The sequence below is a fragment of the Stigmatopora nigra genome, chromosome 2, assembly GCF_051989575.1.
Source record: "Stigmatopora nigra isolate UIUO_SnigA chromosome 2, RoL_Snig_1.1, whole genome shotgun sequence".
NCBI classification, from domain to species: Eukaryota; Metazoa; Chordata; class Actinopteri; order Syngnathiformes; family Syngnathidae; genus Stigmatopora; species Stigmatopora nigra.
The window spans coordinates 296,795-320,757 of record NC_135509.1 but is presented as its reverse complement, the minus strand read 5'-3'; the positions used below and the strand labels follow the sequence as shown (position 1 = coordinate 320,757).

Below are 23,963 nucleotides of genomic sequence, written 5' to 3'. Positions count from 1 at the left end.
TTCGTTTTTCTTGGATAGGTTTACATTTCTTTCTCTCCTTCTTCTTCTTCCTCCGCCGCCGACACCAAATTTGAGCAAGTCAAGAGGAAGCGGCCGCCAAGTTTCCCCGCCTTCTCCTGGCGAAATGATGGCCGCAGAAGTGTGTAAGTTGGCACACATGACATGAACAGTTCCTCTCCACCAATGATATTGAATTCCTTCAGGTTATTCACTTTTTTGTACTAACCCAATTGCTGTTTTAATTTTTTTTTAAATGACCCGTTTATTTTTGTGTTTAAAAAAATCAATTTTAGCCCTCTCATTTCAAATGAACTCCTGGCATATAAAAAATATGAGCCGTACCCCAAAAATGGACTGAGAAAGTTGTTCTTTGTTCCCAGCGGGAGGCGCTGACGCACCCGCGCGCAGCCAAGAAAAAAAGCCAAGACGAGCGAGCGAGCGTGCGGATGTGGCGCGCCAGCTTGCCGCGTCATCGTCGAGCTGGTGCGCGCGTGCACGCCCGAGCGAGCGACAGACGGACAGACAGACGGACGGACGGACGAACGGACGCCGGAGGCAAGCCGAAGAGAAGAACGAGCGGGCCAAGGTAAAAGCTTCCTCTCTCCTCTCATTGCGGTGGTCCCATCTTCCTCCCCCTGCGTCTGTATGGCTTTCCTCCCTCTCCCCCCCTCCCTCCCTCTCTCTCTCTCTCTCCCTCCCTCCCTCCATCCCTCCCCTCCTTGCCCCTCTCCCTTCAGTGAAGGCATGGGCAGATAGCGCGCGCGGGCGCGACAAAAGCCATAGCAAGAGGAGTCGCCTTCCTCCCTCCATCCGTCCGTCTTTTGTCTTCCGGTACGTTCCTTTTTTTCCCCCATTTTATCGCGCGGTCGCGCTCGCTCGCTCCTTCGTCGGTTGGCCTCGCCTCCGCGCATTGTCATTGACGGCGCGTGCACGGCGTGGGGACAGTTGGCGGCCGCGCGCCCGTCGGCCCTCGGGGACGGCGTGGCGTGTCGCGACCGCCACTTTTGGGGAGCGGGCGTGCACGTGCAATGCGGCACCCGCCAAATTGGGCCTCCGGGCCATCCAGCTAGCCTTTTTTTCCTTCCGCCAGTCGACACGCCGTTTCAAGCGCCGATGGCGTGTGGTCACCCGAGCGTGACGTTTGGCTGGAAGTGCGTCGGAAACAAAACAGACCCCAGAAAAAAAAAGTTGTGCGGCCTGTAGGGGGGGGGGGGGTGCTACGTATGGGATGCATGGCAAAGATGGCCATCCGCTTCTGCCCATGGCTACTCCAATCAGACCATATTTAACTTGATTCTTCTTTATTTGAGTTATTTTTTGAGCTGACCTGTTTGACGACTTCAACGTATTTTGTGCCACCCTAACTTTTCTAATAAAATAGATTAGAATAATAGATTATAATAATGTTGCGGCTTCCCAACTGGCCGTTGACTTCTCTCCGCCGACCGCCACTTTTGGAGGAAGCCAGCGGATCTGTGTGGGTTCCAGCCTCCAACGTGATGGTTGGCGGCGTATTTTTGCGCGCGCTGCATCAGACTGTAGCAGACAGCCCGAGTGTCAGTGTGAATACTAAACAGTAGCAGAGGATTGTTCACACTCTGGTGCCAGCCAGCCAGCCAGCCAGCCAGCCAGCCAGCCAGGCACGCACACACGCCAAAGCTTTTACCATTGGCAGATTTTTTACAAGGCCAATAATCATCGGGCGCTTCGGTGCCCATCCTGACGTTGAAACTACGTCAAATAATGTGGCGAAATGTGTATAGTGTGAGTCTGAAAAGGGGAATATGCTGCAAATCGTTAATGTCGTTAATGTAATGAAAATTGCATGGCGTCCATAAAATGAAATGTAGTGTTTTTTTCTACTCCAAAATATCCAAAATATACTTTCCAAATTGAAAGAAGTTTGTTTGGGTTTTTTTTTCCTCCACGTACGCCGGCGGCGGTGGCGGCGGCGGCGTTGGCCTGAGATGAACCGAGTGGCTGAGGCCATTTCCATTTGCTGCTGCACTGCAGTCTCCTCCTCTTCCTCCTCTTCCTCCTTTACGGTCACGTGACGCTCCTCTACTTTTGTTCCGGCAGACACCGACGACGACGGCGATGAGGAGGAGCGGTGGCGGCGGCGGCGGCGGCGAGCGGGAGGACGCCGTCTGAAGTGACGCGGTGGCTTCCCCTCCTGGCGTCACTTCCTTCCCAGATGGAGACGAAGGCAGCGGAGAAACGCCATCGAACCAGATCCAAAGGAGTGCGAGGTGACGACAAACCGCCCGTCAACTTTGGCATCAACTTTTCAATTGTACTTCCGAGTCATCTCATTTTTGTCTGCCCGTACCGCTTCCGAAAACCTTAAAAAAAACGTTTGTCCCTGTTTTATTTTTTTTTGTCCCGCCAAGCCATCGCAGAGGCCGTCGCGCACGAACTCTTCTGGTAGGCGCCTCTTTTTGTACGTCCGCATGCACGCGTGTCCGCCACTCTGCGCTAGACGTCCCGTCCATTCCCAAAAGGCAGCCACAAAATACAAAGTCCTTTTTTTTTTCAAAAGTTTGTGAAAGCGAATGGATGGGACGGCTAGCCGCTAACGTGCCGGCGCTCTCCCTTGTCCGCAGCTGTCCGACAGCGGGCTGCGACGGGTCGGGTCACGTCAGCGGGAAGTACGCCCGCCACCGAAGGTAGGACACGCCCACTCCGCAGGTGCGTGCTTGTCGTACGGCGCCGAAGCGCTTTAAAGCCGTCGCTCCATTCCTTGTTTGTATTCTTTATTCAAATGGCCTCTTATTGGCTGTCGCCTCTTTTTTATTTTTTCCTTTTTTTTTTTTTGCACATAGCTTCGAGCCAGCTTTACCTCCGCCGCTCTCTGGAGGCGGTCGCCATGGCGACGGGGACCGGGAGGGATGCGGCCTCTCTCGCCATGGCAACCGCCTTCCTCGGAGGTGCCCTCCCTCTCGCCCGTTGCCAAGGCGACGAGTGTCGGCGCGTGGCCGGGGGCGATGGAACGCCACCGTCCCCCGGTTAAATTAAAATCATTGATTAGTTCGTTAACTTATTTTTGTAATGTTATTTTTTTTTTACCTTTAAAAAAACAAATAGCACTACAAGTGCTATTATAGTGAATTAATTATTTTTCCCCTTGGACAAATGTAAAAAAGAGCTTTTATTGGAATTATTTTCATGTATTTTTATTGATGTATTATTTATTCGTTTGATTATTTCTTTAGTTTTGGTCCCATTTAGCTTGAATCCATTCCGTGTGTATTAGCGTATCATTGGTCTCCATCAAGCGTTTTTTTTCAGGAAACGGCCACGACAAAGCCTGGCTGGCTCGTCAGGTGTTCCCTTTGCGGTATGGCAGGGAGCCCGTAACCATGGCAACAGCGCCCCTACCCAGAGCTGGCGACCCCGCTCCGTTCGTTGGCTGTGCGACGGCGAGCCTTCTCAAAGGCTTTTTGGCGACTAAAAAGCGTGTCTTCGCGCCGCTGCCGCCGCCGCCGTCGTCCCATTTGGGCCCCGAGCGTCGCCCGGGCTGGCTGGCCGACTAATTACAGCGCACGCCATTCCCTGGTTCGGGCTCCTCTTTAATTACCGGCGGAATTTTAATTGGCCAGGTGGCCAAGGTCACGCCAACGCTAGCGGTAGCGCCCAGCGCTTCCTTTGTCTGCCTGGGAATGTTCGCCGGATGGATTTACCATTGCGTCCAATCATAGTTTGATCAAACGTTACCAGATAACCAGTTCAAAATTGCAGATTGCATTCCATTCCTCGACAGGTTTTTCTTTTTATTCAGCAAATATAAATGACAATATGTTTCATCTGTTTTTCTTACCATTTTTCATTTGAAGTATTTCAAAAAAAATCTAAGTCAAATAAGAAGATTGACTGAGACCTTTCTTGTGCTTTTGTGCGCAGCGTCTACGGCTGCCCGCTGGCCAAGAGGAGGAAGGCCCTAGAAAAAGGAGGACCCCACTCGCCGCCCGTCAAGAGGAGGGCCCTCATGGAGGACCGACAGCGTCCGGAAGACCACTTGGAGGAGGAGGACGAGGAGGAGGAAGGCCGGATGGACGCCATGGACGAGGAAGAAGAAGAAGAGGAGCAGGAGGAGGAGGACGGGGGTGACCCAGAGGAAGAAGAGGAGGAGGATTTCTCTGATGAGCTCGAGGAAGAGGAGGAGGAGGCGGGAGGAGTAGATCAGCACACGCGGGATGAGGGGGCTCGCCACCAGCCGCGGGGTGAGTACGCCGAGCACGCCGCCGCTTAAGACTTGAGCTGACGGCGGAATTGTACGCTCCCTTTTTCCCAGTCGACTACCAAGCCAACGGACAATCAAAGCTTCTTCCCATCCGCAAGGACGACAACAATAACAGCAACAACCACCACCACCAGCGACAGCACAGCGGCGGCGGCGGCGCGGGCCCCGCCCCCCGCGACGACTTTGACAACTACGACGAGCTGGTGGCCAAGTCCCTGCTCAACCTGGGCAAGATCGCCGAAGACGCAACGGCCTACCCGCCCTCCGCCGAGTCTTCGGCCATGAACAGCGACTCTTCCGACGAGGACGAGGAGGAGCGCGGGAAGGCCGACCGGGGCGTGGACCTGGACAGCGACGTGGTGCGGGAAACGGTGGACTCGCTCAAGCTCCTGGCGCAGGGCCACGGACACGCCCACGGCGCCGGCGCGCCGCCCGAAGACGCCCGGGAGGAAGTCTGTCTCACCAGTCTGGAGTGTCTGAGGAACCAGTGCTTCGACCTGGCGCGCAAGCTCGGCGAGACGCGTTCGGACGACGAGGTTCCGCGCCGGGGGACCCCCCACCACCACAGGTACCGGCCACCTTTTACCGCTCCGACATCCGTTTTGGATCCGTCAGTGGCTTCACCGGTGTCTCCACTTGCTCTCAGGTACGAGGCGTGCCAAACCAGCCCGGGTTACGAGGAGGAGGAGGACGAGGAGGACGATGAAGAGGACGCGGCGTCGGACGACACTTTCGACATGGCCAAGGGCAACCTGTCGCTGCTGGAGAAGGCCATCGCGCTGGAATCGGAGCGCGCCAAGACCATGCGGGACCGCCCGGGCTCCGAGCACAAGCACGCCAGGCGCGAGCGCCGCCGACACCTTCATCACCACCACCATCATCATCATCACCGCCACCACCATCGCGGGACGCCCGACGCGCCGGAGGCCGCCGCGCACCACGACGCCCTGAAGAGGGCCTATTACCCCAAAGGTAAAACCCGGTGGAGCGGAGCGCTGGAAATAAGAATGATAGTAATAGTAACGATGATTTTTTTCCCTCAGAATGTTCGCGAGGGGACAAAAAGGAGAGCAAGTGCCCCACGCCGGGCTGCGACGGCACGGGTCACGTGACCGGCCTGTACCCGCACCACCGCAGCCTGTCCGGCTGCCCCCACAAGGACCGCGTGCCCCCCGAGAGTAAGCGCCGCCCCCCCCCCCCCCCTCCTCCTCTGTGGACAAAGCATCTTAACCCTCTCTCGCCTCCTCGCATGTTTCCATCTTATTTCCCACTCTCTGAAATAGTCCCCCCCCCTCTCACCCGAGATTTTTTGTGCGGCGGCGCGGTGGGGGCGCTCTTTCCCGCTAACTTTCTTTCCCGTGTGCTCCTAACCCCTGTCTGTGTGTGTCTCTCTCTCACCTTCCTTTCTCCCCTTCTTGGTCAAGTCCTTGCCATGTATGAGAATGTTTTAAAGTGCCCGACTCCCGGCTGCTCCGGACGGGGTCATGTCAATAGCAACCGCAACTCGCACCGCAGGTGAGTCCGGCCCGTCCCGGCCCGCCACCCTAAGTCAAAAGCTGCCATCGGATTGTCTCGGAGCGTACTATTCTTTTGCTTTTTTTTTTTGCCAAATAATTTCCACGGATGACACTTTTTTTTTTTTTTTGCTGGACGGAAGAAGAAGAAAAATTGACCCCACCGTGCTCTCTCCCTCCATCCAGTCTGTCCGGGTGTCCCATCGCGGCGGCCGAAAAGATGGCCAAGGTGCACGACAAGAGTCAGGTCATGGAGAGTGGCGGCGGAGGAGTGGGAGGAGGCGGAGGAGGCGCAGGGGGCGGCAACATTGGCGGCGGCGTTGGCGCCGCCGTGGGAGGCGGCGGCATTGGCGGTGGCAAGTCCAACCAGACGTCGGACCGCGTCCTCAGGTAGCGCCCCGTCTGGTTTTGCGGCGGGGCCAGCGGCTTAACGGACGGGCGCTCCCCTTCAGGCCCATGTGCTTCGTGAAGCAGTTGGAGATCCCGCAGTACGGCTGCAAGAACAACGTGCCCACCAGCACGCCGCGCTCCAACCTGGCCAAGGAGCTGGAGAAGTACTCCAAGACGGGCTACGACTACGGCGCCTACGAGGGACAACACGCCGTCTACGTCAAGAGGGGCCCGCCGGCCCGCTTCCACCACCCCCCGGACACCTCGCCCAAGGCCTACGACGGTGAGCCGCTCGCCCCTAAAAGATATATCTACCTAGAAATAACGGATGGCGGCGGGTATGGCGCAGGCAAGCGATACGGCAAGACGTCCGGTCCGGCCAGCCCGGCCAGCAGCAGCAGTAGCAGCAGCTACGCCCCCAGCAGCAGCGGGGCCAGCAGCCCCAGCGCCATCACGGACGTCTGCGGAGGGGGGCCGGGGGGAGGCCATCCCGGCGGCGGCGGCGGCGGCGGTGGCAGCAGCGGGGCCAGCAGCACCTGCAGCAAGAGCAGCTTCGACTACACGCACGACATGGAGGCGGCGCACATGGCCGCCACCGCCATTCTCAACCTGTCTACCAGGTGTCGCCAGCTCCCCCACGTGGGCAAAACGCACGGTGCCCCGGCACAGGTGAGGCGACGGCAAACGCCCCTTGGACGTGGCCTTTTCAAATCCATTCGGATCTTTCTTCCCCACCCCGTCGGCAGAGCGCTGACGAGGACGAGGAGGAGGAGGGCGGCGGAGGACCGGACGCGGACGGACCCGAGGGCAGCGGGACGGTGCTGACCCCCCTGGAGCCCATGTCCCCCCAGCGCCAGGCCCTCCTCCACAGTCACCGCTACCAGCTGAGCCAAAGCGACTGCTGGGACCTCCCGCTGGACTACACCAAAATCAAACGCCTGGACGAGCGGCGGGACCAGGTAAGCCCGGCCCCCTGACTCTGACAAGTTTCATACCAATACCCCGTGGTGATTTTTTTGGGGGGGTGCAGATGCAGGGCGAGGAGTCGGACGTTTTCCGGGACCTCCTGGACGAGCGCCACTACCCGGACGAGGCGCCCAGCCCCAAACACCTCAAGTACTCACCCGGCAAGGAGGCCAAGAAGGAGCTCCTGACGTAAGTGGGCGGAGGCTTTTGGCGGGGCGGGGACAATTGACACGTGACCCCACGTGACCCCACGTGACCCCCGATGCCGCAGGTTCTCTGGCTGCCAGCTGCTGGACAAGAACATGAGAGGGATGGCCTCCCCCAACGCGCCGGAGCTCAGGTAACGGGCGCACGCCGGCCGGGCGCCGGAAGGGAGGGCGCTAACGGAAAGCGGCGTGGTCCCGCAGGTGCCCCACGCCGGGATGCGACGGATCGGGACACATCACGGGAAACTACGCCTCCCACAGAAGGTATGGGCGGGCTGGGCGGGCTTTTGCTTTACTTTGAACCGGCGTCCCATCTTTTTCCGTGGCCCTCCGCAGCCTGTCCGGTTGCCCCCGGGCCAAGAAGAGCGCGGTGAAGATCCCGCACTGCAAAGACGACAAAGACGAGCAGGAGCCCATCAAGTACGATCCTCAAATGTCAGTGCGCCAAATCGGAAATGACCTTTTTGCAAACCGGGACATTTGCCGACGCCCCCGCCCCCCCAGGTGCCCCGTGCCGGGCTGCGACGGCCAAGGTCACGTGACGGGCAAGTACGCCTCCCACCGCAGCGCCTCGGGCTGCCCCCTGGCGGCCAAGCGCCAGAAGGACGGCTACGTCAACGGCGCCCAGCCGGCGTGGAAGGCGGGCAAGACGGACGGCGTCACCTGTCCCACGCCGGGCTGCGATGGCTCGGGTCACGTCAGCGGGAGCTTCCTGACCCACCGGAGGTGAGTCGCCGACCGACCGTGGAGGCCGGTGACCCGTCCCCGTCCAATCCCCCTCTCCTCCGCCCGCCCGCCCGCCCGCCAGTCTCTCCGGCTGTCCCCGGGCCACCTCGGCCATGAAGAAGGCCCGCGGCGGTGGCGTGGAGATGCTGACAATCAAGCAGAGGGCCAGCAAAGGTGAGATTATCCACGGATGGCAGCAAACGGAATGGCAGCAATCGGACCGACGTCCCTCTCGGGCTTCAGGCATGGAAAACGAGGAGGAAATCAAACAGCTGGACGAAGAAATCAAAGATATCCACGAGTCCAACAATCGAGCCGAGTCCGACGTGATCAAGCTGCGGACGCAAGTAAGTTCTTTCTCAATCTGCCGGTTATGAGTATTATAATATATATATCTGTCTATCTATTTGTTTGGCTCTTGGTGAGCAGATCACCACCATGGAGAGCAGCCTGAGGTCCATGGAGGAGGAGAACAAGGCAATGGAGCAACAGAACGACTCGCTGCTGCACGAGCTGGCCAACCTCAGCCAGTCGCTCATCCACAGCCTGGCCAACGTCCAGCTGCCGCACATGGTAGTCACATGGGCCGGCCCCCGGAGCCCATTCGGAGCCCGTTCGGAGCCCGTTCGGAGCCCCAGCGCCCACCGCCAACCTGTCCATTTGTCTCCCTTTTGGTCCCAGGGTCCCGTCAGCGAGCAGAACTTTGACACGTACGTGAGCGCTCTGACGGACATGTACGCCCACCAGGAGCGCTACCAGAGTCCGGAGAACAAGGCCCTCCTGGAGAACATCCGACAGGCCGTGCAGGGCATCCAAGTCTAGCGCCGTGCCGTGAGTGGACGTTTTTTTTTGTTTTTTTGTTTTGTTCCCTTTGCTAACGACCATAACGCGTACTCTGTGAAGGATTTTTATCCGATTATTTATTGATTTTTGCCAAGGCTGTAAGCCAGGGGTCTCCAGCCCGTGTCGACTACGTATTGTCGTGGACAATATTCTTTAGAAAATCAAATAGTTATGAACTAAAAAGCAGTCACAGGCAAATTTCAATGTTTCGATTTTAAGTGGCGTTTTGGTCTCGTCGTCTTTTGACAGGGGCAATTTAAAAAAAAAAAAATTAGTTTACAAATGCTAAGCACTACGGCCACAAATTAAAAATCATGAAATGAGAAATATTTTTCAAGAAGAAGAAATATGGAGCCGCACTTTATCTATTTATTCTTTTGGAATCCCTTCTGGGCTAATAACATAGCGAGCGCAAGCTAATGAGAAAGTGTCAAGGAGAGAGCTCCAAGCTAACATCCCTCATGACCTGGGATCCCTCCTAACAATCCCTCATGACCTGGCCTCGCCTGTCCTCGCCTGGCCTCGCCTGGCCTAGCTCGGACTTTTGTACATTTTCATACGACCTGATATAATGTGACGTGCGCAGCTGCTGACTTATGGCCGGTGGACCGAGACAATCTCATTGATCTCACATTGAGCCACGTGGACCGGCAATATCGGCGTCATCATATATGACGATGCAATCTCTATTGAAACAAAAAAAAAACAAAAAGCTACATTTGGGTATATGCAATTTCCTATGAATTCAAAGATCGCCGAGGGACGTTTTTACCGGTTTTGTATCTGCTTTTAAGACATGGCCCACGCCTTGTTTGTTGTTGTTTTTTTCTTTTGATGGGTGTGCGTGTCAATGCTTAAGTCGTTTTGCGCGACACACACACACACCTCATTTGTACATTTGCAGTGGTGGTCCACTCTGCAGGCTTGTTTCTTACGTGCATGCACTTTATTGGGGATCCTCGGAAAAGAAAACAAATGTACATACAGCGCTGACTCCCAATGAGGTCAAAAGTAAGGAGGGGGAAAAAAACAGAACAATTCATTTATTTTCTAATTGGAAAACCGCCTTACCTCAGCCTCCGGTACTTCCGCTGATTTGGATACAAAAGAATGTCAAAACTAATTGGATTCATCTGGACTCTTGGTACGGCAATGTGAATAGTCTATCCGTGCAGAGGATAAAGAATATGAGACTGACTGTTTTAGCATGCGTTGACAAAATGCGGCTTCAATCCTTTGCCCAAAATGATGTAAGAGCTGAACGCTTTTCATTTTCCTCCAATGAAAAAGGCGTCCATCTTTTTCTGAAATTGTCCCGTAATGACCTGTGGATCAAGTGGGAAGTCGACTGGCGGTGTTCCAAATGGACTGAAGCCAGACGGCTAATGGTTCTTCTTTTTTTGTAACAATCGGCACCTCATTGTTCATATTTGCCTGTATTTTGCATTCTTGCATTTCAGAAAAAAATATTGTCGGAATGATTTGAAAAGATTCATCTTGTTTCTTCTTCTGCGTTGAATTTCAAATAGGAGCGTGCCGTGCCGCTGATCCCCGCCCGTCAAGCGGGACGGGATCATGTCGCCCCTATCAGGTGGTGTTATAAGAAAAAAAGTGAAAAAGTGCCAATATTTTGCAATACGTATGTACTTACTAGTATTTGCTGCAAGCCCTCCCACTTTAAATTGATTGGACATCCAACTACATATATCTGTGCATATTTGGCGTTGGTCCAATCCCCCCGTGTGGGGAAGTTTAAACTTTACTTAAAAAAGCACAATATAAAGACTCAACATTGAAGAAATGTACAAACCACTATTGCAGACAAATATTTGCCTCAATTTGATTTTCTGGGGGCAAATGTTTTCTGATAACTTGCTTTTGAATGGTGAAATTTGTTCTGCGTGAGTCACGACAGTGTTTGGAATTGCTCACTCTTCAGAATAAATCTTGTGTTGCAACTTTTTGTCCGTCCTCATTTGGCCCAAAAAACGGAAGGGAACCCTCCGACTAAATCTAAATTGTTGAGGAATTCCTTTGTGAAGTGGCATAAAAACAATCCTAAAGGCAATTTTCGGAACGGTTGGTCTTCCATCCGCAAGAGAGCGCTGTAGACCAGATTTCTTAATCCCCAAATCGGGTCTTACTTCCGCTCGGCAACACCTCTTTTCCGGTTCGAGGAAGCAAGCGTGGAGAAGGCAGCTAGTCAATAATAACGTACCGGGGAGCACGTTGTAATCACTCCAGCTGCCACCCGAGCGAAACAAACCCACACAGGTCCAGAATTTGGACGCGCCATTCTTCCGGTTTGGTGCTCCTTGCCCAGCATGGTCAAGTGTGTCGTCTCCGGCTGTCCGAACTGCCTGCTCGACTGCAACCGGGGCGTCTTGAGCCGACCCCCGAAGAGGTTCTTCCCGTTCCCGAAAGACCCGGCCCGGGTCAAGGTACCGACACATTTTCCTTGGCCGACGCTAAAGTTCGCAACTTTGTATGTAACCTCGTCTTGTGTACTCGTGACAAACTCCGGCAAACGCTCAATTTCCACCGAATGTGTGTACCGTGTTCAAACTGGCACAGTACTACAATGGTACTACAGTACTTGCCGCTGGTTTCTGATGGTTTAATCCATTGGCGCTCTAGTATCAAGTCATTTGAATGGGCGCAGGTATGGCTGGCCGCTCTGCGGGAAACAAACAAAAAGGAAACGGCGGAGCACCTCTTCATCTGCGAGGAGCACTTCTTGCCGGAAGACGTCACCCAAGACGGCGTCAGCGGCGACGCCATCCCCATCATGCCGCCCTACCTGGACGGACCCCTGAGCGCCATGGGTCCCTGGGGGACCGAGTCGTCCGAGGAGGAGGAAGAGGACAATGAGAATGATGATGATGACGACGACGACGAACTCCAGTGGGGGATTGGCGGCGGCGGTGACTTGGAGGAGGAGGAGGAGGAAGAGGAAAGAACTGATGACGAAGGCCGAGAACCCGCGGCAGCTTCTCTACAGCTTCGGCAGCAGGTTTGACTTTTTGGGATGAGTTTATCACTCGCGGATGTCCAATCCATCAGAAGCCCAATAACACTTGCGCTCTTCTTTTCAGGTCAAAAGTGAGCCATCAAGGTAAGCCTTGACTTCTGAACTCCTCCACCGTTATCTGGCACCGCTAGAATCCTGTGTCCCATGTCCTCCAGCGTGGACGATCAAGCCAAAGAGGATGACGGGACAGACAATCCGTGCGCAAATGGTGCGTGAGCTCCGTGCCTTTTTTTTTTTTTTTTTATTTGCTCCAAATCGGACGAAGCAATATTTGTCTGTATCCCTAGACGGCATCTCGGCGGCGCTGACGCGCAAACTCTTGGAGCTCCTGCTGGCGTCTCCGGAGAGCTGGCTGGACCTCCACCAGGCGGCCGGCTGGCTGCAGACCCACCGGCGCCACCTCTACGACATCATCTCCGTCCTGGAGAGCATCAGCGTGGTCCAGAGGAGGTCCCGCAGCGTCAAGTGGACGTGAGTGTGAACCCCCTCGGTTGCCCGCGCCCCGTCCCAACCGCCGTCCGCCTCCGCTGGCAGGGGTGAGTGTCCCGTCTCCTACTTCCTGTGGAAGACGGAGGAGACGTTCAAGGAGGAGCTGGAGAACCTGAAGCAGGAGGAGAACACGCTGGACGACCTCATCAAAAAGTGTGCCCAGCAACTCTTTGACATGACGGACGACCAAGAGAATGTGACATATCCTGGCGCTAGATCAATGAAAATCGAACGCGTGCCAAACAAACCAAGGAGCCGGTCCTTAACTGTCGCGTGCACGGCGGCTTACGTCACGCACGAGGACGTGGGGCGGCTCCCCGCCTTCCGGGAGCAGACGGTCATCGTGGTCAAAGCGCCCGAGGAGACCAAGTTGGAGGTCCCGGCCCCCACGCGGGTAAGCGGCATTCCTGAATGAAAACAATTGCGGGGGGGGGGGGGGGGGGGTTGTCCATCAAATCCATCAAATCCATCAAATCCATTTCGAAGATAATGAATATATGTTGCGTTTACAGGACAACATCAAGATGCACCTGAGAGGCGGCAAGGGTCCCATCGTGGTCAGCACTTGCGACTTTGGCACGGGCGGCGTTCCCGTCAAGGAGGAGATGAGCGGATGTTTCATGACGCTGGACGAAAGTCGCATCCAGACGCAGACCATGCTCAAATATGTCCACTAGAAGATGGGGGACTTTATTATTATTATATATATATTTTATTTTTTAAGAACAGAATCCGATGCTGTTTTTCTTTTTCATTTCCCTGTCATGAAGTATTGACCACTTACGTTTTCACTCATTTATGGTGTTGTAGGCATCCAAACTAGTTTCAACTGTGTCACCACGACAATGACCTCTATCAGTTTTAAGAAGTCGGTTTTGTTTCTTTTCATTTTCATTAAGATGTTGTAAATAATCAAAGAGATGTCATGAGTAGATGTCATTTAATTTGCACAAAATGCTATAACAATTTACCTATTAAATGTGTTTTTTGTATGTTGGTGGTATTTGTTCTGCTCTTTAAAAAGGTTTAAATTTTAAGAATACACAATACTGATGCAGTTACCTCTTAATGCGAAAGATAAAAAGGCATGCTGACTCATTGTAATTATTTTAAGCACATTTGTAATTGGCCTAAAGATTGGCCAATTTTTTTGTCATTTATTAACGCTAACGTTGTTTTTAATGCACGGTCCCGTCGTAAAATGGCTGACACGTAACCACCTTAATCTTCGTAGACTCACACTCCGCGTCATTCATTTGCGCCCTGTGAATTTTACGAGCCGCGTATGGAATTCTCGCGACATCGTGACGAGCGTCTAACGATAGCGAGAGTTTACGTTGCCGCGACTTAGACCAAGTCTCGCGATGTTCCGGTCTCTTCCTTGGCCGTCGTTGACTGAGGTTAGTCGTGACTTAATGCCATGTTGGTCAATTTTGCCTCACAATATGCTTCAAAAAGCTCAAAGTGCTGCGTTTTTTGTTCATCGCTGTTTAAAAATTCATGATGTCTTTGATTGAGGTGATTTTAAAAGCGGATGGCAACTTTAAACGCCATATCAAAGCGCGGTTGTGTAGCCGAGTGAATGCTTGTAGTAACAGAGCGACGAGCAGGCCGTACATGTGTTCACTAAAAGTGCGTCTTCTTAGACTCCCGTGGACATAAAGCTAGAATATTGTGTAGTCTTTTCTCTTTTAATAGTCGAAATGTCAACGTTTGATAGGCTAGCATCACGTTGAGTTCACTGGCTCCTATCAATTGTATTAGCTTAGCTAGCTAACTCCAGCTATAGCTTAATTTCGTTCGTTCCCACGTCCTATAATTGGATAAAATGTAATAATGCATGTTTACGAGTTGTGTTTAACGTATAAATTTGGCTACTGAGTATCATTGTACGCCCCCATTTCTCTAAACGTGGCGCGTGCTGGTGTGTTATCTGTCCCCGTACGCTTAATCTTGAAATTAACCCAATGTAATTATTTGCAGAGACATAGGCCATGTTTAGCACCAGTGCTAAGATTGTCAAGCCGAATGGCGAAAAACCCGACGAGTTTGAGTCCGGGGTTTCCCAGGTAAGTGCACATTTGTGTCTGTGACGACTAGAAATGGCTTTAAAACGATGTATCCGACGGGGACATCCAGCGAGTGCTTCTCCCTGGCTCTGTCTTTGCGGCGTACGGGAGCGTAGCCTCCGGGCCGAGACGTACATTCCCTTTCCGCGCCGTCGGAGACCAAGTTTCGTCCCCGACTTTACGGTCGGCGAGGACGAGCGTCCCGCATATTCCTACACCTTCCCATAGTCCTTTGGGGCCATGACCGGGGAGATAAACCATGTGGTGCACATTTGACCCTGCTAAAGTTCCTAGAAAAAAATGTGGTGGTTTGTTGTGTGTACGTTAACCTCGGTTGTGCTTGCTGTCTCCAAAGGCTCTGCTGGACCTGGAGATGAACTCGGATCTCAAAGCCCAGTTGAGGGAACTCAACATTACGGCGGCGAAGGTGAGACCCAAAGCTGGTCCGGAGCAAGGGGGTCCCACTTAGCTTTGTCGCGCCTTGCCGCAAGTAATTTATAGTAATGCCGCTACAAATGAAGCGAAATAAGACTCGATCCGACGGGGACATCCAGCGAGTGCTTCTCCCTGGCTCTGTCTTTGCGGCGTACGGGAGCGTAGCCTCCGGGCCCAGACGTACATTCCCCTTCCGCGCCGTCGGAGACCAAGTTCCGTCCCCGACTTATTGGTCGGCGAGGACGAACGTCCCGCATATTCCTACGCCTTCCCATAGTCCTTTGGGGCCGTGACCGGGGAGATAAACCATGCGGTGCACAATCCAACTTTGATTTTTGACGACGCCAGTTGAAATTTTGCCACGCTAACGGCATTTTGTCTCTGCAGGAGATTGATGTGTCTGCCAGCAAGAAAGCCATCATCATCTTTGTTCCCGTGCCCCAACTCAAGTCCTTCCAGAAGATCCAAGTGCGGCTGGTCAGGGAGCTGGAAAAAAAGTTCAGCGGGAAGCACGTGGTCTTCATCGCACAGGTAGGGGGGGGGAGTCGAGTTCTTTTAATTTTTTCCCCCCTCCGACGTGGACACCCAGGGAGTGCTTCTCCCTGGCTCTGTCCTTGCGGCGTACGGGAGCGTAGCCTCCGGGCCCAGACGTACATTCCCTTTCCGCGCCGTCGGAGAACAAGTTCCGTCCCCGACTTTACGGTCGGCGAGGACGAGCGTCCCGCATATTCCTACGCCTTCCCATAGTCCTTTGGGCCGTGACTGGGGAGACAAACCATGCGGTGCACATTTTACAATCAGTCATGTGAATCGGTTTCAGTGTGTACGCCAACTAGCTTGTTGGTGATTTAGTAAAGGTCAAGCTAACGCCGTAGCTATAGTGTCCTTCCTCTATGTCAACAATGAAGTCCAATGTGTTTGGCGGTCCGCTGACGCTAACCCGGTGACTGTCATCCTCTTCCAGAGGCGAATTCTGCCCAAACCCACCAGGAAAAGCCGCATCAAGAACAAGCAGAAGCGACCCAGGAGGTCAGTGGCGGCGGTGGCGGCGACGCCTTTCTTTCCCCTTTTGACGTGTCCAATCCGACGGGGACACCCAGCGAGTTCTTCTCCCTGGCTCTGTCCTTGCGGCGTACGGGAGCGTAGCCTCCGGGCCCAGACGTACATTCCCCTTCCGCGCCGTCGGAGACCAAGTTCCGTCCCCGACTTTTTGGTCGGCGAGGACGAACGTCCCGCATATTCCTACGCCTTCCCATAGTCCTTTTGGGGCCGTGACCGGGGAGACAAACCATGCGGTGCACATTTTGATCCTTGGACTGAGCCTTTTGGGTCAACTCGGCGGGATGTTTCACCTCTTCCTCCCCCTCCTCCTTTTCTAGTCGCACGTTGACGGCGGTCCACGACGCCATTTTGGAGGACTTGGTGTTCCCCAGCGAGATCGTGGGCAAGAGAATCCGCGTCAAATTGGACAGCAGCCGCCTCATCAAGGTCCACCTGGACAAAGCGCAGCAAAACAACATGGAACACAAAGTACGTTTGTGCCGAGCGCTGGAAAATGGCACAAATGAGTCAAACGTGTGTTGTCCTTTCAGGTGGAAACCTTCTCCGGCGTCTACAAGAAGCTGACGGGCAAAGAAGTGGTCTTTGAATTCCCCGAGTATCAGCTCTGAATTGAAATGGAATAAATTTGTTGTACTGTTGAAAGGCTTTTCTCGTCTCTTGATTACGATAGCAGGGAAACGGACTGGGATCTAGTTCCAGCCAGTTTAAGTGGATCGATTGGCATCTTCTGCCGCCCGCCACCACCGCGCTCGCTCTTAGTTCCCGTCATTCAAGGTACTCCGCCAAATATTCTTTTTTGACCGGATGCCGAGAGCTTTTACAATACATTATTGATTCCATCCCCTTATTTTCTGTTGGATCAAATATAAAAAACAATACAATTTGTATTTTCAAAGGAACTTTTCTTAGCCGAAGCTCCTTGTTTAAAATATTACAATTTTATTATAAGCTCTAAGTTGGGGTGGTATTTTTCAAATGTTTTGGAATAGGTACATCAATTCAATATCAATTTAACCCACATGGTGGCGTCTCTGCCATGAAATGTCAAAAGTTGTGATTTGTGGGCGTGTTCACATGCTGTTTGACTCCCTTGACGACTATAGGTTTACGGTACAGTGACGTCGTTTTTGGCATCGGCTCACGTGATTGCCAAAAGGGGCGTGGTGTGGTGGCCAAGTGTAACCCGAGAGCAGCGTGCACGCGCCAATGCTCTGCGACTGGAAGCGTGCGCGTTCCGGTGAGCGGCATTTACTCACTCTGTCGACTGACACTAATTTGGACTTTTCTTCAGCGTCACGTCGACCTTTTGTGGACGGAAGATGGAAGCGGCGGTCGGCGCCTGGACGCCTCAACAAGTCCTCGACTGGATGCAAGGTAAGGTCAAAAAGCATACCTTTTTTTGGGGGGGGGGGTTTACTTTTACCCCCGCGTCAATGCATAATTTGGTTTCTCTGTCTTGGACGGCAGTAAACGTCAAATAAGTGATTTGCAGAGAAATGTTTTCTGAAAGATACCCTTTCATAGTAAGAAAAAGCTCCTAAAACTAGACCCAGATTTCATATTGATAATTTAAAAATCCAGAATTTGACCTAAAATGTTACCCCCCCCCCCAAAAAAAATGTCCTGAAATTGACCCCTGAATCCCCCCCCCAAATAAGTTGCCTGCCGCTTCTTTTATTAAGCAGTGACATCTCTTTGTAAGACATATCGATTGCAGGGCGGTAGCATATACACAGTACTAAGTATTAAGATGCTAAATAGGACGGTAATTAAGTAGCAAAATATTTTTCTTCCGCGGAAGCCTGGCCGAGCCCAGCCCAATCCGGCGTGTCGGGACAGAACGGATCGGCCGTGCCTCTTGTTGTGGAGGGATGGCGCCACAAGCCTTCCAAATCCCAAGCGAAAAGGCCTCTATGCGCTGTGACTGGACGGAGGGGAATGGCTGTGCGCCTCCCACCACATTCTGTTGATATTTGGCTCAATGATTAACGGGCGGCCGCCCTTTGTTCGCGCGCCCACCCACCTACCCACACGAAAAGTCCCGTCTGGGACGGCCCCTTTGACGACCAGTCTTTCCGCCCAGGTGTGGACGACGGTCTGCGCCGCTACTTCCCGGCCTTTGAGTGGCGGCGGGTGGACGGCCGCAAGCTTCTCCGGTTGACCCGCCAAGACCTGGCGGCCATGGGGGTGCTCAAAAGTGACCACCAGGAGCTGCTGTTGGAGGCCGTGGACCTGCTCCGTGGCCCGGTGGGTACGTGGCCGCCACGCGCCGTCGGCCCAAAAAACTCAACCCGAAACATTTTCCGTTCCAAAGAACGACGGCGCGGAGTCGGACATCTTGGAGTCCTTGGCCGGAAAGATGAGGCTGGCCCACCGCGGCCTTTGCGGCGCCGTGGGGCGGCGGCGGAAGAACCCGGGGTACCGTGACGGCGGGTACCGGGACGGCGGGGAGCGGCGACCCGCCAACGACTTTCTGGCCGCCGTGATGGAGCTGATCGCCGCCGCCAAGAGTCTGCTGGCCTGGTTGGACAGGTGAGCCGTCCGTAGATGCTAAACTGGAAAGAAAGGCTGCCTCGTGAGTCTTTCCTCATATTTTTTTTCAATATGGCTGCCATCAATAGGAGTAAACGTCCATTTGAGTATGAGGTCATTTAGTATTCCTAGAAAATAATGATATGTATATATATTTTTTCTCAAAAAAGCCTTATTAGTACAAATGCTAGTTATGACAAATAACTACCTGGAGCTTTTTTTCCCACTACACACAAAGCCACGGCAGCAAAGGCCACTGGGAGTTTTTTGTTGTGTTTTGTATGCGTTTAAGCATGCCCTTTTTTTTTTTTCTCCTCCCAAATGGGGCTTGTAGCGACGGGCCTGAAGAACATTCCCCACATTGGACACGTGTGACCACAAAGGCTCTTTTGTTGTTTTGATTTTGCCGACAGCCGGCAGCGTCTTTGACACTTTGGGCTTGGCCAGCCACGGCAGCAACAAATGAATGATCTTCATTTGCGCTCCATCCTCTTAGGCTTTGGCAATTGCCCGGCCGGCTTGGTGAATGATAAGCTTTAAAATGAAATGAGGCCTGGCTGACTTTGCTTGTTTTTGCTGGGCAGGACCAGCGCCAGCCATTTCACCTCCACCAAAAGCCACATCGTCCAACTGTGCCTGGAACTGACGTCGGCCGTTCAGAAGGTCAGCCGCTTCCCCTTGACCTCTTTTTCCAATGCTGATGTGTTAGCTTCAAGCTAAATTCACTCCCTTTGACATAACGTTAGTGTGTCTCTTTTGTGCAGCTTGAAAAGTCCAAGTTTCATGTGTAATGGGGTCAAAGTTGACTTTTCTTTGTCTTTTGCCTGGACAGGATTTGACTGTTTATGACATGGAAGAGAAGAGTCTACAAGTGGTCAGTCCCTATTTTGTTCTTTTTTGGACGCACGCAGGCAGGCAGGCGCACTTCCTTTTCCGTTGTTTATTCAGGTCGGGGACGTCCATTTCCTGTCTTAGATGGCACTTCCCGTCGTCCACCCCCCCCCCCCCCCCAGCCGTGTCGTTAGTCTTTTCCGGTTTAAACTTGTAATAGCACCATGCAAATGTAACATCTGTGAGTACGGTAAAGCCTGCTATATTGCGCTTAATGTAGACCGGACATGCTTGCCAGAATGGAAAAATTCCCAAGTAGGGTCACTCAATCCTATTTTACATTTTTTTTTTTTTGGTCTTGGCTTCCGCTCACCAGTTTCACGGTGGATTTTTCACCTTTTTAGTCGGAAGCCCTGAACAAAGTGTGCGAGAAGACCAGCCGGCTGGCTTCCGGGACGGAGCGCCCCCGCCTGGAGGAGGTCCGCGTCTCGCCCGTCCAGCCCGACCGAGGCCTGGTGAGTGAGCGCTCCGAGTGAGCGGCTGGAACGCGGGAGCTAGAGCAAAATGCCTGTGGCCTCGCAGGGGATCTACATCAAGTCCACCTACGACGGACGCCACGTGGTCACGGGAACCATCCAGGACGTCAGTCCACCGCCAAACACTTTGCGCCAAATTTCACTTTTTAAAATAACCCCTTTTTTTTTTTATTGTCAGTCCCCGGCGGACAAGACCGAGAGGATCCACGCCGGCGACGAGGTGCTGCGCGTCAACGAGCAGACGGTGGTGAGTGGCGGGCGCTTGGCCGCCTCCCAGCGCCGGCGCCTCCCAGCCCCGGCCAGCCAGCCGACGCCACGCCCCCGTTTGCCGCAGGCGGGCTGGCGTCTGGAGCACCTGGTGGCCAGGTTGAGGTCCGAGACGGGAAGCGTGCGTCTGCTGCTGAAGAAGAGGCCCCCCGTCGCGGGCGCCACGGGCGCCGCCGTCTTTGCGCCGCTCGGCAACACGCGATGGAGACCCCCGCTGGTTCAGCTGGGTTGTCCCTCTCTGGCCGTCCCCGCCGCTGGTGAAATGGTTCAAAACTTTGGCATCCCCCAGTTGGAGGAACTGTCGCCCAGGGCGTCGTCCGACCTCCCCCGCTGGCGGCCTCCTCGCGGCCGGGACGCCGGCGCCGAGGAGTGGGCCGTCTCCGAAGCCCGCGTGGCCCCCCTGCCCGCAGGACCGTAAGTAGAGCGCCCTGACTTTGCGCCCACTTCTCGTCCTCACCATGGCCTTCTCTTCCTCTCAGCGAGGCCCCTCGGAGCCTCCGCGGCGGCGACGACGTCGTCTCGCCTGCGAGGTTGCCCGTCCCCCTCCCGGTTCCGGTCCGACTACGACAGCGCTCGACCACGGCGGGTGAGCGGCCCCCGCGCTAGTGGCTTTTGACGTACGCCTGACGGGCGGGCGAGTAAGGTCACTCTTTGCTTTGGCAGGTAAACCCAGGCCGGCGTCCATGCCGGCCGAAGTTCTGTCCGCCGTCTCCTGCCAACGCGCCGCTTCGGGATGGCAAGGTGAGGTATTTAAAAAAAACAAAAAAAACTTTTCAAATTGAAAAATGTACTTCTGTTTAAATTTGAGCAAGCCAGAATGTGTTTGACCCATTTGGTCTGTTTTTCTCTTGCGGTCGCCAACAGTTTTGCCACCTCGATAGCTCTAGCAGATGCCTTGTACAAATTGTAACTAACCTTCCCCCCCCCCGTTGACGGCACAGGCCCCCGCCAACTCCAGCGCTACCTGAGCAACGAGGGCATCGGCCAGGGCGGGGAGGCGCGCTTCCCCCCGCCGTACCGCCGCCAACCCTCGCTCCGCGGCGTGGACCACATCCGAGGCGTCGCCGAGGTGCGGCGGCGGGACGCCTCGCCCGAGAAGACGGCCGCCGCCGCCGCCACCGGCAAACGCTCGGCGTCGCTGCTCGGGGGCTGGCTGGCCCGCCTCCGTCTGCTCAGCCAGTGACGGCCCAAATCGAAGGGACGGCGAGCCGTGCCTTCCGCGCGCCGTCCGGAGAAGCCCCACCAAGGAGGCGGCGTTTGAACCAAATAGCCCTTCCCTCAAATCCTTCCCCCTCTTTCCTAGCCGCCAAAATAAAGACAAGCCATGAACTCCTCCTCCATTGTTTCTCAAGTTTTTACTGGGAAAGAAGGAGCATTTTGGTGGAGGATCAGAAGTGGATTTGGTCAAAGCCCGCCACGGGAAGCGGCGTCGCCGCCGCCGCCGTCTTCTTCTCCAGCCCGGCGGTGGCCGTGGGCGTCTCCAGGCGGGCGGGGTGCAGCAGCGCCGAGAACAAGAAGCGCTCGCCCATCTGGTCGCCGTCCGTCAGCGTGCGGTAGCTGCTGGTCAGCTGATCCCGGGTGGCCTCGTCGGCGTTCCTCAGCAGGACCTGGAACCGGCCGAGACGTGAGGTGAGTGAGCGCAGTGGATGTAGAAAAGTCATAACAGAACTGCAATCGTGCGTGGCCATTGCGCTACCTCCATGCGCAGGTCGATGCCCATGTTCTTCAAAAAGCTCCTCTGAGCCAGCGGTCCCACGCAGGACGCCAGCGGTTCCGCCACGCGCCGCACGTAACTAAAGTCCACGTCGGCGGTGAGGTCGGCGCAGCCGGGGCTCTCCAGCGGCTCGTGGAGGCGGTGACCTTTGAAGGCCTGCCGGCAAAAGTAGGCGCCAGGCGTGTGGCGCTCCGGAAATGGCCGCCCGCTCTCCGGCCCTCACCCGAAAGGTATCCGTCTTGGTGCCGTCGTGCCCGTAGTCGGCGATGAGCGCCGCCCCGCCGTGCCGGGAGATCCGTCGCGCCAGCCGCTGGACGATGACTCCGCCCTCGGCGCAGACTTCCACGTGGTCGCGCCTTTCGTGGGGCTGGACCGGCCGGCCGGCCGGCACGCCGAGCTCCATTTTTATTTTGCCAAGGGCAATCGTTGGATGTCGAATGATCACCTCACCTGCACCAACGTGGAGGAGGCCAGGGTGGGGGCCGGAGCCAAAGCCAGCCTCAGCCGGCCCGGCGCGTCGGGGTCCACGTCTACCATCACTTCACGCCATCCTCGCTCTGTCCGCTGGCGCCCCAAAAGAGGTACCCACGTAGCCACGTAGTCTACCGTGGCGGTCGGCGGCGGCGGCGGCGGCGGTGTTTAGGCCTTACCTGGAACTTGTGAATGGGCAGCGCGTCAAAGAACTCGTGAGCCAGAAAGATGCTGAAGCCTGGCAAAATGGAATTCCAGTTAACTTTTGATCGCCACCTCACCCCTCCCGTCTGGCGTCGGCGGCTGACCGGGCGGGACGTCGTCCAAGCGGCGGTACCAAGACACGGGCGTGCCGGCCCGTGTCCGCCCGCTCCTGTAGATGGGCGTGTCGTCCCGGATGCGGTCCGCTGCCCGGTCCGGCTCTGTCCCCAGCAGCGTTTGCGCCTGCAGCCCACTCAGGAGAGGACTGACCTCCACCAAGTGCAGCGATACAGAAGCCGCGCTCAGCACGGAGCGGAGCTGACCGAACACCTGCAGACGGTCCGCCGCGGTTGGTCCTTTTTGTCTCGTTCTTTGGACGGACGGACCGGCGGTACCCACCCGCAGGACGTCGGCCGCCAGAGATCCCTTGCCGGGGCCCAGCTCCACCAGTTGGAGGCCACGGGGCCGACCCGCCGCCATCCACTCGCTGATCGCCCACACGCCCAGCAGCTGCCAAAAGAGCCGGTCTGACTTGAGAGGTCCGAGGACGCGGGATGGGGAGGTAGGCTTGGAAATATCCAAAAGGGCCGGAGGACCTCGCCGAAGATCTGACTGATTTCGGGCGACGTGATGAAGTCTCCTTCGGCTCCGAGCATGTTCTTCTTCACGTAGTAGCCCTGGAGCCAGAAGGCGGGGCGTGAGTGGCGAGCGACGGCGGCTGCGGGCGAAAAGTGCTCCACGGAGCATGGACGCACCATCACGGGATTGGTGAGCGCTTCTCTCATGTACTCGGCCACGGAAATGGGGCCCGTGGCCTTAATCTTGCTGCTCAAGTGACGCAACATGGCGTTCTCCTCCCCGGACGAGAACGACCAGTGCCGACGTCCGACCACGGTCGCCCGCCATCCTGCTGGTGACAAACAACAACAACAACAACAACATGAGCTGACATCATCAGTCAATCATTCTAAGGCTGTCCTCCCCCTTTCGATTAGACGGAGTATTATTTGAGGAGAGTATTTTTCCTACGTTTAGTTTTCACTAAAACTGCATTCATTCATATATGTATCTAAAATACTGTCATATAAATAATGTAAATACAATCATAGATAGTTTTGAGACACCCTCTTATTCAACCGGATGGGGAAAAGTTATGACCGCGGTTGTACACTGGGATAAAAAAAAAAAAAGCCTTCCTTACCTGCGACAGAATGAATCGAGCCAAGGAGTTGTTTTGTATTAGCAGCCAAAAGCGCCCTCATTTCTCCAAACGTCAAGCGTGGGGAGCTTCGACGCTCATCTAACTGTCTCGTTTCAAGTCCAAAGAAAACGTTTCATTTCAACAAATGTCTATTATAAGTCCGTCCGCTAAAGCTATTGCATTCTGACTCTCTTCTCCGCATTGAATGAAATAGACGATCTCTGAATGACCCGGAAATG

At 54.8% G+C, this 23,963-nt stretch overlaps 5 protein-coding genes and 4 non-coding genes across 16 annotated transcripts; 8 read left to right on the top strand and 1 right to left on the bottom strand.

Annotated features, from left to right (window-relative positions):
- Positions 1–3: 3 nt before the first annotated feature.
- LOC144183836 (myelin transcription factor 1-like protein) lies at positions 4–10,843 on the top strand. Of its 3 annotated transcripts, XM_077710365.1 has the most exons (22): positions 4–143; positions 381–586; positions 2,080–2,249; positions 2,391–2,424; positions 2,604–2,666; positions 3,901–4,220; positions 4,292–5,212; positions 5,284–5,418; positions 5,665–5,755; positions 5,941–6,144; positions 6,207–6,427; positions 6,494–6,813; positions 6,891–7,103; positions 7,175–7,299; positions 7,382–7,450; positions 7,518–7,580; positions 7,653–7,736; positions 7,821–8,042; positions 8,125–8,216; positions 8,286–8,389; positions 8,472–8,615; positions 8,724–10,843. In XM_077710365.1, exons 3-22 carry the CDS (start codon positions 2,195–2,197, stop codon positions 8,862–8,864), a joined length of 3,621 nt encoding a protein of 1,206 aa, XP_077566491.1. In that variant the 5' UTR covers positions 4–143; positions 381–586; positions 2,080–2,194; the 3' UTR covers positions 8,865–10,843. The 3 variants fall into 3 exon arrangements, with proteins under 3 accessions (XP_077566491.1, XP_077566490.1, XP_077566489.1); XM_077710364.1 differs by having other exon boundaries at positions 8,472–10,843; XM_077710363.1 differs by having other exon boundaries at positions 7,653–7,751; positions 8,472–10,843.
- Positions 10,844–11,020: 177 nt separating this feature from the next.
- On the top strand, positions 11,021–13,397 carry e2f6 (E2F transcription factor 6). Its single transcript, XM_077710374.1, has 8 exons — positions 11,021–11,326; positions 11,548–11,898; positions 11,981–12,000; positions 12,072–12,124; positions 12,204–12,387; positions 12,451–12,606; positions 12,685–12,799; positions 12,918–13,397. Exons 1-8 carry the CDS (start codon positions 11,210–11,212, stop codon positions 13,080–13,082), a joined length of 1,161 nt encoding a protein of 386 aa, XP_077566500.1. The 5' UTR covers positions 11,021–11,209; the 3' UTR covers positions 13,083–13,397.
- Positions 13,398–13,729: 332 nt separating this feature from the next.
- rps7 (ribosomal protein S7) lies at positions 13,730–16,613 on the top strand. Its single transcript, XM_077738644.1, has 7 exons — positions 13,730–13,805; positions 14,389–14,474; positions 14,830–14,901; positions 15,297–15,440; positions 15,874–15,938; positions 16,289–16,439; positions 16,502–16,613. Exons 2-7 carry the CDS (start codon positions 14,400–14,402, stop codon positions 16,577–16,579), a joined length of 585 nt encoding a protein of 194 aa, XP_077594770.1. The 5' UTR covers positions 13,730–13,805; positions 14,389–14,399; the 3' UTR covers positions 16,580–16,613.
- Positions 14,528–14,748, top strand: LOC144193451 (small nucleolar RNA SNORA73 family). The gene has a single exon (XR_013325763.1). It is a non-coding gene; the product is annotated as a small nucleolar RNA SNORA73 family (small nucleolar RNA).
- Positions 15,012–15,232, top strand: LOC144193453 (small nucleolar RNA SNORA73 family). The gene has a single exon (XR_013325765.1). It is a non-coding gene; the product is annotated as a small nucleolar RNA SNORA73 family (small nucleolar RNA).
- On the top strand, positions 15,482–15,701 carry LOC144193450 (small nucleolar RNA SNORA73 family). Its single transcript, XR_013325762.1, has one exon. It is a non-coding gene; the product is annotated as a small nucleolar RNA SNORA73 family (small nucleolar RNA).
- LOC144193452 (small nucleolar RNA SNORA73 family) lies at positions 15,993–16,214 on the top strand. The gene has a single exon (XR_013325764.1). It is a non-coding gene; the product is annotated as a small nucleolar RNA SNORA73 family (small nucleolar RNA).
- Positions 16,614–16,909: 296 nt separating the features above from the next.
- On the top strand, positions 16,910–23,935 carry LOC144211378 (connector enhancer of kinase suppressor of ras 3-like). Of its 5 annotated transcripts, XM_077738578.1 has the most exons (13): positions 16,916–17,208; positions 17,263–17,345; positions 18,055–18,218; positions 18,286–18,503; positions 19,088–19,166; positions 19,336–19,377; positions 19,739–19,849; positions 19,917–19,976; positions 20,049–20,117; positions 20,205–20,551; positions 20,617–20,723; positions 20,801–20,878; positions 21,079–23,935. In XM_077738578.1, exons 2-13 carry the CDS (start codon positions 17,291–17,293, stop codon positions 21,318–21,320), a joined length of 1,572 nt encoding a protein of 523 aa, XP_077594704.1. In that variant the 5' UTR covers positions 16,916–17,208; positions 17,263–17,290; the 3' UTR covers positions 21,321–23,935. The 5 variants fall into 5 exon arrangements, with proteins under 5 accessions (XP_077594722.1, XP_077594713.1, XP_077594704.1 ...); XM_077738596.1 differs by lacking the exon at positions 18,055–18,218 and having other exon boundaries at positions 16,910–17,208; XM_077738568.1 differs by having other exon boundaries at positions 17,170–17,345.
- ndufaf7 (NADH:ubiquinone oxidoreductase complex assembly factor 7) lies at positions 21,474–23,959 on the bottom strand. 2 transcript variants are annotated; one of them, XM_077738618.1, is made up of 10 exons: positions 23,725–23,959; positions 23,279–23,433; positions 23,120–23,200; positions 22,923–23,033; positions 22,631–22,853; positions 22,502–22,560; positions 22,302–22,415; positions 22,075–22,218; positions 21,834–22,007; positions 21,474–21,744 (listed from the first exon to the last, which is right to left on the bottom strand). In XM_077738618.1, the coding sequence occupies exons 1-10, from the start codon at positions 23,783–23,785 to the stop codon at positions 21,526–21,528; spliced, it is 1,341 nt and encodes a 446-aa protein (XP_077594744.1). In that variant the 5' UTR covers positions 23,786–23,959; the 3' UTR covers positions 21,474–21,525. The 2 variants fall into 2 exon arrangements, with proteins under 2 accessions (XP_077594744.1, XP_077594754.1); XM_077738628.1 differs by having other exon boundaries at positions 23,279–23,430.
- Positions 23,960–23,963: the final 4 nt, after the last annotated feature.

Bases quoted from the DNA above. Each gene is read 5' to 3' on its own strand.
- ndufaf7 (XM_077738618.1), bottom strand. From the start codon at position 23,785: ATGAGGGCGCTTTTGGCTGCTAATACAAAACAACTCCTTGGCTCGATT. The intron at 23,201-23,278 runs GTGCGTCCATGC...TTCTGGCTCCAG, and splicing joins CGCTCACCAATCCCGTGATG to GGCTACTACGTGAAGAAGAA. The intron at 22,561-22,630 runs GTCAGCCGCCGA...CCATTTTGCCAG, and splicing joins CTTGGACGACGTCCCGCCCG to GCTTCAGCATCTTTCTGGCT.
- e2f6 (XM_077710374.1), top strand. From the start codon at position 11,210: ATGGTCAAGTGTGTCGTCTCCGGCTGTCCGAACTGCCTGCTCGACTGC. The intron at 12,388-12,450 runs GTGAGTGTGAAC...CTCCGCTGGCAG, and splicing joins TCCCGCAGCGTCAAGTGGAC to GGGTGAGTGTCCCGTCTCCT. The intron at 12,607-12,684 runs ATATCCTGGCGC...TGTCGCGTGCAC, and splicing joins GACGACCAAGAGAATGTGAC to GGCGGCTTACGTCACGCACG.
- LOC144211378 (XM_077738578.1), top strand. From the start codon at position 17,291: ATGGAAGCGGCGGTCGGCGCCTGGACGCCTCAACAAGTCCTCGACTGG. The intron at 18,219-18,285 runs GTGGGTACGTGG...TCCGTTCCAAAG, and splicing joins TGGACCTGCTCCGTGGCCCG to AACGACGGCGCGGAGTCGGA. The intron at 20,552-20,616 runs GTAAGTAGAGCG...TCTTCCTCTCAG, and splicing joins GCCCCCCTGCCCGCAGGACC to CGAGGCCCCTCGGAGCCTCC.
- LOC144183836 (XM_077710363.1), top strand. From the start codon at position 2,195: ATGGAGACGAAGGCAGCGGAGAAACGCCATCGAACCAGATCCAAAGGA. The intron at 2,250-2,390 runs GTGACGACAAAC...TGTCCCGCCAAG, and splicing joins CAGATCCAAAGGAGTGCGAG to CCATCGCAGAGGCCGTCGCG. The intron at 7,104-7,174 runs GTAAGCCCGGCC...GGGGGGGTGCAG, and splicing joins TGGACGAGCGGCGGGACCAG to ATGCAGGGCGAGGAGTCGGA.
- rps7 (XM_077738644.1), top strand. From the start codon at position 14,400: ATGTTTAGCACCAGTGCTAAGATTGTCAAGCCGAATGGCGAAAAACCC. The intron at 14,902-15,296 runs GTGAGACCCAAA...TTGTCTCTGCAG, and splicing joins TCAACATTACGGCGGCGAAG to GAGATTGATGTGTCTGCCAG. The intron at 16,440-16,501 runs GTACGTTTGTGC...TTGTCCTTTCAG, and splicing joins AAAACAACATGGAACACAAA to GTGGAAACCTTCTCCGGCGT.